The sequence below is a fragment of the Protobothrops mucrosquamatus genome, unplaced genomic scaffold (assembly GCF_001527695.2).
Source record: "Protobothrops mucrosquamatus isolate PMUCROS unplaced genomic scaffold, P.Mucros_1.0 scaffold_22, whole genome shotgun sequence".
NCBI lineage: Eukaryota > Metazoa > Chordata > Lepidosauria > Squamata > Viperidae > Protobothrops > Protobothrops mucrosquamatus.
The window spans coordinates 976,417-992,051 of NW_015386098.1; the positions used below are offsets into that span (position 1 = coordinate 976,417).

General features: G+C 37.1%; 1 protein-coding gene across 1 annotated transcript; it reads right to left on the reverse strand.

The window, feature by feature from the left end:
• Positions 1-2,182: 2,182 nt before the first annotated feature.
• On the reverse strand, positions 2,183-9,963 carry IFT27 (intraflagellar transport 27). The gene is made up of 7 exons (XM_015831889.1): positions 9,610-9,963; positions 8,003-8,082; positions 7,374-7,433; positions 5,369-5,428; positions 3,114-3,231; positions 2,745-2,854; positions 2,183-2,597 (listed from the first exon to the last, which is right to left on the reverse strand). Exons 1-7 carry the CDS (start codon positions 9,641-9,643, stop codon positions 2,499-2,501), a joined length of 561 nt encoding a protein of 186 aa, XP_015687375.1. The 5' UTR covers positions 9,644-9,963; the 3' UTR covers positions 2,183-2,498.
• Between the last annotated feature and the right edge of the window lie 5,672 nt (positions 9,964-15,635).

Here is a 15,635-nt window from a genome sequence, read left to right on the forward strand (position 1 = left end):
CTCCAAGATCCCTTCCAACTTTATTATTATTATTATTATTATTATTATTATTATTATTATTATATTATTATTATTATTATTATTATTATTATTATTATTATTATTATTATTATTATATCGTGTTATTTCTGTAATCAACCATATGCAATGTTCCATGTGGCCTCTGAGCTCATTATGCATTCACAATCAATGGTTATCAATGGCTTGGATTCAATTCATCTACATTTTACTATACGAGTGGGCATAATAGATCAGTTCTAAGAAATGATCTGCTGCTTTTCTTTAAATGTGCGTAGATTTTTAAAAGCACAAATTCATCAAATCCACCCATGTCTGCCTGCTTGCTTGAACTTGACCACTATTCCTTTACTCCTTGGAGAAGCAGTATTGTCAAATGAACCTCACACGCCATCACACATCTTTTCATTCATGCTGCCATCTGACAAGTGCAAATAGGACAGTAGCTCACAAAGGTTAAGAGAACTTCATATCTGAATACCCCAAATATAAAGCTTCCTTCAGGATCATGATAACAAAACTAGGAATGGAAAATCTTTGATAGTTCTAACTTCCAATGCAGGACTGGAAATATGGCATTTGCCAAACTGCCCAACATTCTCAATTTGCAGTTTTCTCTACCAATTATTTCAGCTTAACAAAGTACACTTAGAAAATGAAAATGTCAATAATGGTAGTAAAGGTAACTTGAGGAATGCAATTCCTTTTGGAGTTACCCGAACACAGCTAACTGTGTATACTGAAATAATTAATGTATTTATTACCTGTTGATCTTTTCTAAGTATCCAGCAATATGTAGCAATAATAGTAAGTGTGTGTGTGAGGGATAGAGAAGGTACAGCTGGGCTGTGCAAAGGGATGCTTTGTGAAATAATCACTCAGAGGGATGCTTTGTGAAATAATCAAAGCGTGCCATCAAACCTACTGCTCAAGTGTCAAGAAAGCTGCATCTCTCAAAGGTTTTGTGCAGGAATTTCAAAGGTAACTCAAAATTGTTTTGCGTCTATACATACAGATTCAGGTAGTCAGGAAAGGTGCACAGCCCTAGGGTAGTTACCAAATTTAAACCTGAAAGATACATTTAATTAAAAATTAATATACTCAGAATAGTGTAGTTTGTGACCTAACTATTCAACTCAAACTTGCTGAAAAACATTTGATATGGTCTTTAAAGTGCAGATTTTGCTTTCTTAATGAGGCAGACGACCTTTTGCAAAGAGCACTGAGCAGCCACACAAGCAGAAAAAAAGCAAAAAAGCAAGCAAGCTAGTTCAAGAAGAGCAACAGTTTTGGAAAGCAATTCTAAACTGAAGTAAATTAGAAGCAAGTAGACTTAGGCAAGACCTATCCATTTCTTGCAACAGGAATAAAATATTTTCTCCTCTGGTAGCATTGGAGACCTGATGGTTTGAAATCCTGCCTTTTTCATATAATTCAAATTTACCCAAGCAATGCACTGGCTTCATTTTTGGTTCACTCATTTTCTATGTTAGTAAGGCATATCAAATTTCATATCTGTGGATTTCTATCATTTTTGTTTTAAATTTAATCTATGATAGGTTTCTGTCCCATTTCTAGCTGGCAGAAACATTACATTTTTTTAACAATAGGATATTTTGGACCTACTGTATGTGCCCCGACCTGCTCTGAGCCCCTGGCTTATTATCTTCCCAATATAATCTTTCAGTTTAAAATAAACACATTCTTTATTATTCCCAGCAGATTCTTTGTATACCAATGATGGAAACATTGAAAAGTCCACCAGTTACACTTTCATGATATGAACAATACAAGTAAGATATGAAGAAACCCTACCAAATTAATCTCCTAACCTGCCATGTTTTTAGGACAATATAGTATTAAGAATGACATTGGGTAAAGTGGTGTCTCAACCTTTTTCTTCCATTAAAATAATTGGTCCCCTGCAGTTAGAAAAAGGCAACGAAAAGACCTATAACAATGGTTTAGCTATTAACATCCAAACAGAACTCCACCAAATGATATTTTGAGATGGCAGGAACAAAATTGAAGAAGAAAAAGCTCTAAGGATTAAGAATTAATCATTTCTACCTTTAGAAAACAAAAGTTAAAATATAATTTTTATGTTGATTTCTGAATAACAATTACTTGGTATAACTTAACTGCAAGGAATAGATTGTTCGTATTGTTGAAATGTACAGAATAATGGCATGTTTATTAATTTTTGATAGATTTCTCCTTATGAAATTTGTCAAATATTTCACAGTATTTAAACTCTGAATTCATGCAAAAAATGATAACCAAAAAGAATGTTTCTTATAAAAAGGTCCATCACAGGATAAACAATAAGCAGATGAAACCTGAAATTACAGTTGAAGAATTATAATTCTCTATGATGGAAAGCAAATGACAACAAAAATCTACTTTCAATTTTCACTGATTTTGCCTTTGTTAATTAGTGTGTTTTCTTTTTAATCCACCATATTGTATTTAAGGACACCTCACACCAATGAATGAAAGATTTCTACTTTCTCTTTGTACAATCGATGGAAAGAATTTGCCACAATGTGAAAAGGAGCTTCAAAATTTTCCATCTCTTTCTGTAAAGAGAAAAAGAAAAAAAATTACAAATGGGTTAGTAGAGTTATTTCATCAAGCTACTGCATAAATCAACCAAAGTAATCCAGCCTTTACTTAAAATGCAAATAAATGCATTTACATATATCCAGTAAAGTAAAGATACTCACTACTGATATCTCACAGTATTCCAGACCATTTGCTTCTGCCCACTGTTGTGCTTGTTTGCGCTCTACAACTCTCCTATCACTTAAATCAATCTTATTGCCCACCAGGACAGCTAAAAAAAAAAGGAAAGGAAATATTGGATTGTTACAGATAAGCAAGCTAACAAGTTAAAAAGAATAGTCTGATGTTTATCAAGAGAAAAGGATTACAAAGGAATCAGCTAGAATATAATTTTTTACAATTCTGCATTGTATGGCTGAGTAAACTGAAGAAAGCAATTGTTTAGAATTAAGGTTCTGTTTTCCAGCATATTTGAAGAGTATGAGCTGTAGAAAGAAAATATATATGCAAAGACATTTAAAATTTCCTACCTGGAATATGAATACCTGATGTTTGGATTCTCAGCCTTTCTAGCCACTGAGCAGAGTTATTGAAAGATTGCTCATTGGTGACATCGTACACAATGCACAGGGCATTGGGCTGTTCCCACTATATAATAAAAGGAAAACATTATAAATTATGCTGAAATAAATCACCCTTACATCCTCTATAAGAAGAATGACAAAATGTTGTTGTAGAAGAAACATAATAAAATCCAATTTAAAATAGTCTATTTTTTTTTTTTTTACAAAAATCCACAGGCAATTCCATTTGGAAATATCATCTACTTATAAAGGGGGACATGTTTTTTAAGTTTTAAATATCTATCCAAATAATAAGAATACATTTGTTTTAAAGTCTGGAGTATCAGCCATTTCCAAGGAAACAAAGCAATTTGTTTTAAACAGAAATAAATTAAGGAAGAGAAAATGATGCCTTTAACTGCAATTAAACTTTACTCTTTGAATTGTCAATTAAAAAAAACAAATTAAAACAGTTACAGCTACTTCTGTGTTTTAAACATGCAAAACAAGAATACATATTCAAGGTCTCTGAACAATTAAGGTATAGAAAATAACTGTACTTTCTAGCATAAGAATCAGACCAGCTACCGTTGCATGAAGACATATAGCATGTTTTCTTGCTAAAGGGGCATATTTGTTCTCTGGGACACCTCCTAAATGATGAGTTATGGTTTTCTTCCACAAAGCTGCACCCCTTAAAACAGGGGTGTCAAACTGCCGGCCCGTGGGCCGGATGCGTCATGCTGAAACCGTGCCCATCCCAGCTCCGACAATGGGGGAAAAGTCGCAACACGTCGCAACACGTCATGTGACGAGTTTGACACCCCTGCCTTAAAATAATCCATCTCTGCACTTTTTTTCTATGCAGACCCAGGTAAGGAGTGAATGAACTCAGTTAAGAAACTCAGCAAATAAGGCAGTTCTAAACAGCCACTTTCATTCCTTGACATTTTTATACTGGGAAAAATAACAAATGAAAAAAAGCTTGGGGACTGCCCTCGTGAGGAACTGGTAGTGCTTTCCTTTGGGAAAGAGGACTTCAGGGAGGGAATGGCCTTGGTTTCACAGGCCAGATGGGAGTCCTGTTGATCCAAAAAACCTGAGGCAGAATTTCTTATGATTTATCTAATTCAGTGGTTCTCAACCTTTTTAATGCCGCGACCCCAACCGGTCATAAGTCGAGGACTAAACTGGTTGTAAGTCGAGGACCAAACCGACCGTAAGTCGAGGACTAAACCGGTCGTAAGTCGAGGACTACACAACCGGTCGTAAGTCAAGGACTTTCCCTGCCCGGGAGTGCCGCGCATGCGTGGTTCCGCCCCCTGCGCCGGCCGAGGCGTAGCTGGCAAGCGGCAGAGACGGAGCAGGCCGACCACCAGCTGGCCCAGCTCAAGGGAGGTAAGGCACCCACCGGAAAAGGGGGGGAAAAATGGCGGACAGCCTTGCTTGGTGACCCCCGTGAAATGGTCAATCGACCCCAAATGGGGTCGTGACCCATAGGTTGAGAACCGCTGATCTAATTCATTTGGTAATGGACTTGAGCCTTGGTCATCTTGCATTTGAGCCCTGCAGTGTGCTCTATCTGGGGTTGCTCTTAAAGACCATTTGGAAGCTGCAGCTGGTCCAGAATGCAGCAGCAAAAGCAATTCTAGGGATACTTAGTACTGCCATGTAACACCAATGCTTCATGGCTCCCAGCTGGCTTCCGGGTACAATTGAAGGTGCTGGTTATCACCTATAAGGCCCTTCATGGCAAAGAGACTAGATACTTTAGAGACTATTTGCTGATCTGGCATACTCAGGGTCTATTAAGCAATTGCACCGAATGGAAGTCTGGAAATAGAGCCTCTGTGACTGTGGCTGTGCTCTGAAATGACATTCCCCCTAGAGAGTCGCATGTCTGTTTGCCCAACCTTGTTTAGACAAGCCCTTAAGATCTAGCTTTTTCTCTTGGCCTTGGGGTAGAGTGGGTGCACCCCCTGCTAGATTGTCTGATTTGTGAGATGGTGTTTCTTTTCTCTGGATGTTTTTCTATTTTGTGAAAAGTTTTGTTTTACATCATCTTTAGTGTACACTGTGCAGAGTCTTAAAAATTAGGTGGCATATACTATAACTGAAATAAAGCAAATAAAATAAAGCATTTTAAATAAGAATCACGGTATCCAAACAAACAGCAGATCTTCCCGGAGAAAAGACAGTTGAATGATGATTTTTATACTTGCCAATTTATCTAGTATTTCAGAAAAGAGTTCTTTGCCTGCTGAATCAAAGAAGAAGAATTCCTGAAAAGAGAACAAATACATTGTTTAATTAAAAATATTCCATAGTTCAGAACAGTTTTTGAATTCTAGAATTTTCAGATACAGCTGGGGGGGGGAAGTCTCTTTCTTCAAATGGCTAATCAGCTTGCAGCATAAAAGATAAATGTAATTTATTGAGTTAAGATCATAAATTCAAACTCCATAGACAGAATAGCTCCAGGCCATACCTAAGTTGCAAAGATGCCTTTCTCTCATGCCCCCTCTTCCCTTAAGAACCAACCGGTGGTGCTGAGTCACCACAATACACAGGTGCAATGGAGTGAGTTCAAGGAATGGTCTATAGATCTTGAACTATTTTTCTTTACACAAACCAGTAGGTCCAGGTATTATTCCCAGTTAACTTAATACATACTGTAAACAAAATAGCAAATGGCAATTTAACAGTTATATATTTCTGATGCAAAAATACAAGACTTTCAATGACTATGGGAACTTAAAATAAATTTGACACAAAAGGTGTAAAATAAATTCGCATAAGTTGTGTTGCGAATATATTCATGCATTTCCTCTTACTGGGTTTTCTGATGACACAAATACCACCTTCAAAACATTGGCTTTCCTCAAACAAAAATATACAAAACTCAAAATACTTCTAAGAAAATACTATGTTGAACATTCCATACAAATAAAGATATTTATAATATTTATTAAGTTTACACAATGCAATTTGTGTTTAAAGAAGGCTGGATAAAGCAAATATAGGTAGTCCTCGACTTTCGACCACAACGGAACTCAAAATTTATGTTAAGTGAGAAATTTGTTAACTGAGTTTTACCCCATTTTATGACTTTTCTTCCCACTTTTGTTAAGTGAATCACTGTTGTTAAGCAAATCTGGCTTCCCTATTGACTTTGCTTGTCAGAAGGTTGCAAAAGGGGATCACATGACCTTGGGATACTGCAACTGTTATAAATTTGAGTCACTTTCCAAGCATCCGAATTTTATTCATGTGACTGCGGGGATGCCGGAACCGTCATAAGTGTGAAAAATGGTCCTAAGTCACTTTTTTCACTGTTGCTGAAACTTTGAATGGTCACTAAACAAACTGTTGTAAGTTGAGGTCTACCTGTATAGTATCAAAAAAACTGGATTATTGTTATGAGCTGTACATTTGGATTGCCTGAAGACCATCCGGAAATTACAGTTGGTACAAAATGCAGAAGTGCAAGCATTAATGGGTGCCTCTGAGGATACCCATCAGCACTGCTGCTATGGTGATTGGTTGCCAATAGATTTCAGGTGCAATTTAATATGCTCGGTATTACCTATAAGGACCTTTATACCTTAGGGCCTGGATATCTTAGAGACTGCCTATCTCCAATCTTTATGGACCACCAATATGTTCTGGCAGAATGGATGTGCTCCAGATCTCTATTAAATGTTGTTGTTTTATGGGACTAAGGAAGCATGCCTTCTTTGTTATGGCCCTACTCTTTGGACAGCACCTTCCAGAGGTATGTCCTAGGGTTATGAAACAACTTTAAGATTTGGCTTTGGCCTTAGGCTTGGGATGATGTGTTTGTGAGCCTGTTTTGGTTTGGTTTGTTATTGTTATGATTATCTTAGTTTGTGGTCCCACTGGTGCTGTATATTTTTAACTGCTTTTATTGTTTGGTATTTATAAGTCACCCAGAGTTTATGGGAGTGAGTGGATATAATAAATTTGAAATAATAATAATGCAACTAATTATGACTATTTTTATTTTTTTTAATCTGGGAGAAATTCAGATTAAAAGATTCACAGACAATGAAGTGCCATCCCTATTTCTACACAGGCAATATTAACGTTCCGCATGCAGCTGAACACAAATAGCTAAACTTAACAAAACACAAACAATATTTCTGAGAAAACTATCTGTTCAAGGAGTTTTTAAAAAATATAAATCTAAATCATAGTCAATCTTACCACGCTATCATTTGTTCCTGGAATAGGTACTGTCTTCATCAATAGTTCCACTCCTATTGTCTATCGTTCAGAACACAGAAAAATATATCAAATAATAATAAATTCAGTTTACTTTACAACTTGTTAGGTCTCTCAAGTGAACCTTCACAATACCCAGTGCTCGATATTTTTCAGTCAGAGAAACTCAAATACTGGATAGTAAGAGCTTGGCTGAAAAAACAAAATTAGAATGAAAAATGATGTATTTACTTAATTTAAATATATTTTTTATTAAAAGTCTTTAAAGTTTATTCTATATTGCTTGGGGATGAGTTCATACATATATTTAGCCAACAATCTAAAGTAACACAAATACATTTCAAATAGAAAATGGGCATGTAAAGGTCAGATCGGCATTATATCTGCCAGTTCCAATTGAGCTTCTGTATAAACAGGCTACTATAGGGATGCCCATTCCCTTTTTTATGTGTATGTATGTAGTGGAAAATGGAATGGAATAATTTTCCACCTGAAAATAACTGGTTGGATAAAGGTATAAACTGCTCTAGCATTTTTTTAAAAATGTTCTAATATTGATCTTAAAGATCATAATTAATACTTAGTTCCTCAGTATCTCTCATAAGGCTCACCAGGGTATAGTTTTTCTGAAAATGAGCCCCATCATTGCAGAACATCTGGACCAAAGCTGTCTTCCCCACAGTTGAATCACCTGCATCACAAATGGATAAAAACGCTCTTTGATTAAGCCATTTGTACTTAAGAAATTGTGAGTTCTCTTCCATTTTATTATTATTGGCTATGTTAAACAACAAATATATATCTATACTAAGCTTTCTGTGGAAAGCCTAAACCCATAGAAATTCAAGGGTGAGTCAAGGGTATGCATATAGTACCCTCTAGGCTTCCTGGCTGATTTGAATTTAATTTAGTTTTTTTAAAAAAAAAAATGCTTGAAGTTAAATAGGAAGCAGACATGCTACAGAATGCACCAACCTCCAGCATTCTCTTTAATATTGGTATGTGGGACAAATTCCATGCTTGGAATAATTAGGAACAAAATTAAACAATAAAGCTCTCATTAGAATACTATTTTAATCTATGATGACTTGGCAGTAGAAATTTCATATGTACTTCCAATCATCAAACATCTCAGAAAGGATACCATGAATCTGAAAATCGGCAAAAAAGGCACACATAATAAAAAAGGTGCTTAGCATGGTGTTTTTTAGGGTGGCAGTTCTTCCTAGTGATGGTGAATTTTTTTTTAAATGGCAATTGCCCGCCTGGCGGCCTGTATGTGGTACAGACCTCATTTAGAACACAGATATACAGCCCATAATTTGGGGTTTAGGTACTTCTTATACAATATACTATTGTCTATGTCATACTACAGGGATTTACCTAGCTGCCCTTATCACCTTTCTCCACCATTAACATATCCTATAGGTATGTCTGTCTTAACTTACTGCTCTAGTCCACCCTGATTCTCATCACCCACTGCAGTACAGACCCTGTGCCAATGCAGTGTAGATCTTGGCAATGTAAATATTTGTATAGGTTTTGAGAGAGACTAATAGAAAAAAACAGGAAGTCTTTATTGGGGTTCTGGAAATTATTTTTCAGCTAACAGGTTCTGCAGCCTTAAGTTTGAAAAACCCTGGATTTAGAGATGCCAAAAGACGCTCAAGCTAATAGGCATGTAGGGAAAGAACACTGTCCTATAAAGGTAAGGAAATTGATTCAATTTGTGCTCCATCAAACTGCCTTTGAAGCAATTCTCACTGGTTAAATTTTTTAGCACAACAGTAGAACACGTGATTTGCATGAAGAAAATCTCAAAAGTTTCAGATTGCTGGCATTCCTAGGTAAGTCAGGAAAAACTCCAGCCTGAACTGTTGCAAAGCAGCAACCAGCAAGCGATTGGGTTCACAATTCTCCTAAGCCTAAGCACAGTTTAACAGTTTACTAAATACACCAGCCTGACACCAAACCAAAGAAGCCACGTTATAGCTTGGCTGCGAAATTTAAGGTTAGGAGGAATCTCATCCTACTGAGAATCGAGCAGATTCCTCGTCCTTATTTCCAAATTACCCAACTCACTTTAAGTGCAATTTTAGATAGGAAACCCCTGGGAAGTAACTGAGTTTCCTGACCCAAGTCTTGATTTAGGATTATCCAGGCCCTGTAAAAAAAAAAGATACAACTGAAAACAGTGGCGGCCAGTTTGGGGACTCACCCACCACGATGCATTTGGCAGCCAGTTTCACCATGGCCTGTATTGATCTTCACCATAAAAACGGGCCTCCGGGGAAGCTGGAGGAAGAGATGTGCATTTATTGGGACTGAGATGTGAGAGATTAAATGGAGCCCAGAGACATCAGGCTCTCATGGAAGCGGAGGGGCGGGTGTGATGCAGAGGGGAGAAAGAAAGAGAGACAGACAGAGAGAGAGACAGATTCCCTGGAGACCCTGCTAGAAGAAGACTGTTAATTTCCACGGTGGGGGACACAATAAAGCCCCACATTCACCGCCTTTCCTTCTTGGTCGCAGGGAAATACAATACGAAGCTCTCTTAGCAACAGTACACGAAGAACCCCGCTACTCTTCCATTCATTGGCTGATGCCTCCATCGGAGGATTCCAAATAGGAAAAGTCGATTGGTTAAGCGCTTCGCTAGAACGTTTCCATTGGCTGTCACTTTCATGTTTTCCCGCCTTTGGGGCAGGACACTGCCCCTGGCCTCAGTGTATTGGTTCTCAGCATATGTCGCTCAAAAGAAAATCAGTTTTGTGATTGACAAGGTCGATGGCCAATCTCTTCTTCATTGGCATGACGCCGTCCTGCCCCCTCCACGCTCAGGCAAAGGATGATGTCATTCGAAGCTACAATTTTAGCGTGCGTTGGCCTTAGCGTTGTAGTTCTACCCGGTAATTTATGATACCCCTAAGAGACTATTTTATGATTGGTTAAGTGCAGATGGATTGTACCATTTGGACAAAAATGTCCTTTTGTTTTGTATATCAATTTTCAAAGAAAAGCTTGTTCTGATTGATGAGATAATCTTGTATATATTTAGTTGTGCTTTCTCTGGAGTCTCCATTTAGGCCCCAAAGCGATGGAGAAGAGAATGAACCGTCCCTTTCAACCCCGCCCCCGCCGTTCTGAATAATGGACTTTCTTACACCGCTCTTTAGCTCTCATGTACTTTCTCGCGTCTGGCTCGCTACACGCAAGGTTAACTGAGTTTTTGACGCCTGCGTACTCGGCTGCAGCCGCTCCCTGCCCCCCATCCCGCTTTAGGAAAGGGCAGCGAGGGGTTGAGGCTGCTGCGCGTTTGAGACATTTCTCCAACGGCCTCAACCGCTCCTTCCTTCCCCCTTTCATTGTGATTGACTGACAGCCACATTTAAGACTTGGCAGCCACTGCCCTCAAATCTGTGAGGAGCAGGAACGGCTTCTGTGGTTGACTATCTGCTGAAGTAGCCTCTGCTATCAGCCCTTCATGACTTCCCAAGCAAAAAGCCGAAACGAGATCATCATTATTATTTTTTCGTATTGTTTTACCAGAGTTTTTCCCCCTTTCTTGAAGGAGTTCAAAATGGAACAGTTGATCTCGGTCTCAAACCACACTCCTAACTTTCTCAGCTGTTCCAGCTTTTATAAAACTGCCCTTATTGTCAAAATCCTTTGTGGGGGACAAAATGGAAAATGATTTAAGTTTGCCTCAAAGCCTGAATCCAGAGGTTGATCTCAATCAGGCCATAGCAGCAAGCTGGATCTCTGTGTAAACCAAATGCTGTAAAAGTAATGCATTTTGGATGGTGAAATTAAATAATCAGAACAGCTGAAATAAGAAAATGAGTCTCTTGAACTGTAAAATGGGTGCTTCCTTTTTTTCAGTCGCCACAAGTTGAGGTTGTGTTTATTTTTCAAATTGGAAACAGTTCTGCAGAAGCAAAACCGTTAGATGCATTGATTCTCTGACTTGACAGGGTCAAGGTAGCAGCTCTCAAGTTTGGAAAAAGCTTGGCATAACAGAAAAGTTGCCTATGATATTCCCTTGGAACCGCCAAGATACAGTTCAATTCCCTCTTGTACTCATTTCTTAAGATTCAATTCACACTACACTTCACTTTCTTTTCTGTAGAAGTTAACAGTTTTGTTTTTATTTTACAAAATGGTGAGGCAGTGTGAGAGACAGATCTAACAAAAAAGGGTATAATTACAGTGCCAGTATAACTCATTCTGAGTATGCTCTAAAATCAGTGTCTTCAAAAACCTGTCAGTCCACCCTGAGAAGCAGTCAGTCAGTGATAAAGTTTCTGAAAAAAAATGAGACATTTCAAAAGAAGGACAATAGCCAAACAAAGAATGAAAATAGTCGATGAAGAAACCATTACTCAAGTTTTAGAAATTTGGCTGTTACCAAAGAAATTTATATTAAAAATTTTACTTGCAGGGATTATACGTTTATGAAAGGCAAATTTGTGAGTTTGAATATGATACAAAAGAAACTACAAAAGCATACTTGTGGTAATTTAATAATAGTTTATTCAGCTATTCAGCTCAGGATTTGGGGTTTACATAACATAATGTCCATAGTGTTGATAGTTGATATTCATTTGCTCCATCTCATTGTAGCCTGATGAGCAACAGTTCACCAAGATTTTTATGGTCATAATATCATTGAGAAAGTCTAAGCCAGTGATGGCGAAACTTTTAGAGACCGAGTACCCAAAAATCGGACCCTCCCTGCCACCCCCGCCCGCTCCTGCTCCGCCCCCGCCCCTGCTCACTCTGCCCCAGCTCCGCCCCTACCCACAGGGCCATCCACCGCCTCTACGGCCTGCCGCAGATCACCCAGGCGGCCCAGCAGTACTATGGCAGCCACGCCTTCCACCTGTGCCTCGCAGCATCAACTGCGCATAACAGGGCGCAAGGGCGGAGTCATGTCCCTGCTGCCTGGCTGCCATATCCTTGGCTGCATTGCTCCGCGCGGGCCATGCTTGAGGGCGACTCTCCTCTGGGGGGGGCTGCTAGTGAGGATGGGGCCGTGGGGGGAGGCGGGGCTGGGGCGATGGTGTGCGTGCTCACAGAGAGGGCTCTGAGTGCCGCCTCTGGCACCCGTGCCATAGGTTCGCCACCAGTGCTCTAAGCCATCTTGTCTTGTACTTTTGTCTTCAATGTTTCTATTTTCTATTGCCTTCAATTTTTCCAAGTTCATAATACTTTAGATTAAATGTGGTTAGCAGTTTTCAAATAATTAAAAGGCTGTCATATGAAAAATGAGCAGTTGGTGATTATTTAAAAAGAAAAGGCAGGAGACAAAGCAGCTGCAGAGAAGACTTAAACTAAATAGACACTTCACTTTAAGCCATAGCTTGTTTATCTATGGTTTGTTAAGCCAGTTATACTTTCTTCTGATTTATTCTGATATGCTGAATGTATATTGAGGAATTGGAAAAAGATGACCATGATTTTTAAAACTGGAGGAGGAAACATCAATAATCTAAGCTGCACTGATGATACTACTCTATAGCTGAAAATATGAATGATTTCCAATCTTAGTAATGAAAGTCAAGGAGCACAGTGAAAAGGGATCTAAGATTATAAAGAAGACTAGGAATTCACAGTAAAATTATGTTGAACTGTTCTGTCGTTAGTATTAACAATAAAGGAACAAAAAGTCAAGGAATATACCATAGACTAGCACTAGCAATGAAATCTTGGAAAAGATACTCATGCTGTGATGTGTCTGCTTACAAAGATCAAAATTATGTAGGCAATGTTTTTCTTTTTCTTTTCTTTTCTTTTATTATTTTATTTTATTTTATTTTATTTTATTTTATTTTATTTTATTTTATTTTATTTTTTTATTTTATTTTATTTTATTTTATTTTATTATTTTATTTTATTTTATTTTATTTTATTTTATTTTATTTTATTATTTTATTTTATTTTATTTTATTTTATTTTATTTTATTTTATTTTATTTTATTTATTTTATTTTATTTTATTTTATTTTATGGACTCTAAATAAGCAGAATAGAAAGAGAATTGATCCTTTTAGTATTGGAGAAGACTCCTGAGCATGCCACGGATAGCCAAGGAAGCAAACAAATGGATCATTGAACACAAACCATTCCAGACTTCTCACTTGATACCCAAACGGCCAGGTTCAAATAATCATATTTTGGATATCTAGATCTCTTGATAGTCTATAATGCTGGGAAAGGTGGAAGAAAAGAAAAGAGGGCTCTTTTCAAGATTTTAGGGATAGGAAATGTAGTACTATTTTAGAGTTGAAATATATAATTACGACTCACAACCTGTAATATCTTTCTATTTCTCCCTGTGAGGGAGATGGGCAGTTTCTAAACATGATAAATAAAATAAATGCTGGAACTGCAGAAAACATAGTCTTGATTGAATCTAACCAACTAAGGGGAGCTGAAGCACATTGCACTAAACAATCTACTTGGTACTATCTGCAGTAATATTGGCATAAACATTTTTGCAAGAATAGATAATCATTGTTCTTAATCTCTTACTACTGGCCATATTGGAGCTGATAGAAATTTTATTTCAAGCTATCTGAAGAGCACCAGGTTGCAAATATATTATCCCTGCACTCATATATGTAGACTGGTAAAAGAGAATCCATCATCATCATCATCTTCATCTATTTAGTTATGAATTATAATTTTGATGGTTTAGAAGCATTGGGTAGAGGAAGCAAGAGTTAATATTACTGTAACGCATGGGAGCTGTTTAATAAAATATAAAGAGGATAGCATTTACTAATAATCTTTTCTTATTATCATTGAAGAATAAAGGGCAAGGGCAGAAGGACAGTTCTGATACAGCAAAAAATGCTACGTATCATCTAAACTGCTACATGTCCAGAATTTGAGAAGTATTTTCATGAGCCAAAGGAATAAAACCCTATGTAAATTCTGATCACATTTCTGCCTAGAATGTTCTCTAATGAGAAAGCCATCCAATGTGAATTCTAAAGTTAGTGAGTATGAATTGAAGCTGGAGTAAATCACAAATGTTAGAACAAGCAGCCAAATGTAAAAATATCAGCAAAGCAAAATACTTGGATGACAATAACACAACATCTTTATTACCATTTACTTGTAATTCATGCTTTGTGATTTAGACAGATACAAGGAGATAGATGCATTGAAAAATATCTTAGCAGCCAAATGAAGTAATGCTGTTCAGTATTTCTCTAAAGTGTCTTCATTCATTGTTTGGGATATGAAACTTACAACACAAAATAGAGATTTCTGCAGGGGAGCAGAAACCACCAGGCATACAAATGGTATGGCACAATCTCTTATTTAATTTCTGTGGAGTTCATTGGTGCTACATAACTCTGCAGAAAGGGAAGCATGTTCTTATTAGTCCACCCCAAATGTCTAATGGGGTTTATTGGTTTCCAAAGGAAATTTGGGTCAGATTATAAAGATATAAATTTTAGTTTAATTTAGCTTTTTACATTTGTTTTTTCAATTCTACAATCATTCATCTGTATGCCTGGGAAAAAAATCAAGATGCAGCCAAACTCTGCTTTTTTATGTGCATTGCACAGGTGTTAAGATATGTGTCTATTTTATCAAAAAGCTAATGGAATAGCAACAAATTGCTATCTCAGTAAAATTATGAGGTATCTGGTTCACTGGATAGAATACATTTTCTTATTCTTGTCCCCCTATGATTCTGTTATATTAAATACTGATTCTCACAGCTGGAAAAGTATTGAAAATAGTATTCGGGGTAAAGTTCCAGGTTCCACACTCCCCATTATTTGCAACTTCTGAATTTAGGTTGCTAGGCCAAGCGTAACTCTTGTTCTTGCATAATCACACATCAATAGATTATTTCAATAAATACTAAGCCTAATTTATGTGCATAACAATGAGAATATAGTTTAGTCCCTGAGTGAGCAAGATTGACCTACATTTCTTTTAGAGCTGCCTGCATCCTCCAAAGAAATTGATTACTAATTCTATAATAGCAGGTTGTAATTACTGAATATAATACTAAATGATGTCTCCAAATATTATTTCTCCTTTTTTGTAAACATTTCATGAAAATGTATGAGGGCTTGGGAGACTGTTAACAGGCAGACAATAATTTTGCCTCTTATAAAGAAGAAAGTTGATTATCTTAAAAGTGTGGAGATAACCTGGATATATGCTAGGTGTGTACTTTTAATCTCATAATAAATAATGTGTTGCATCTTTCTGCTCA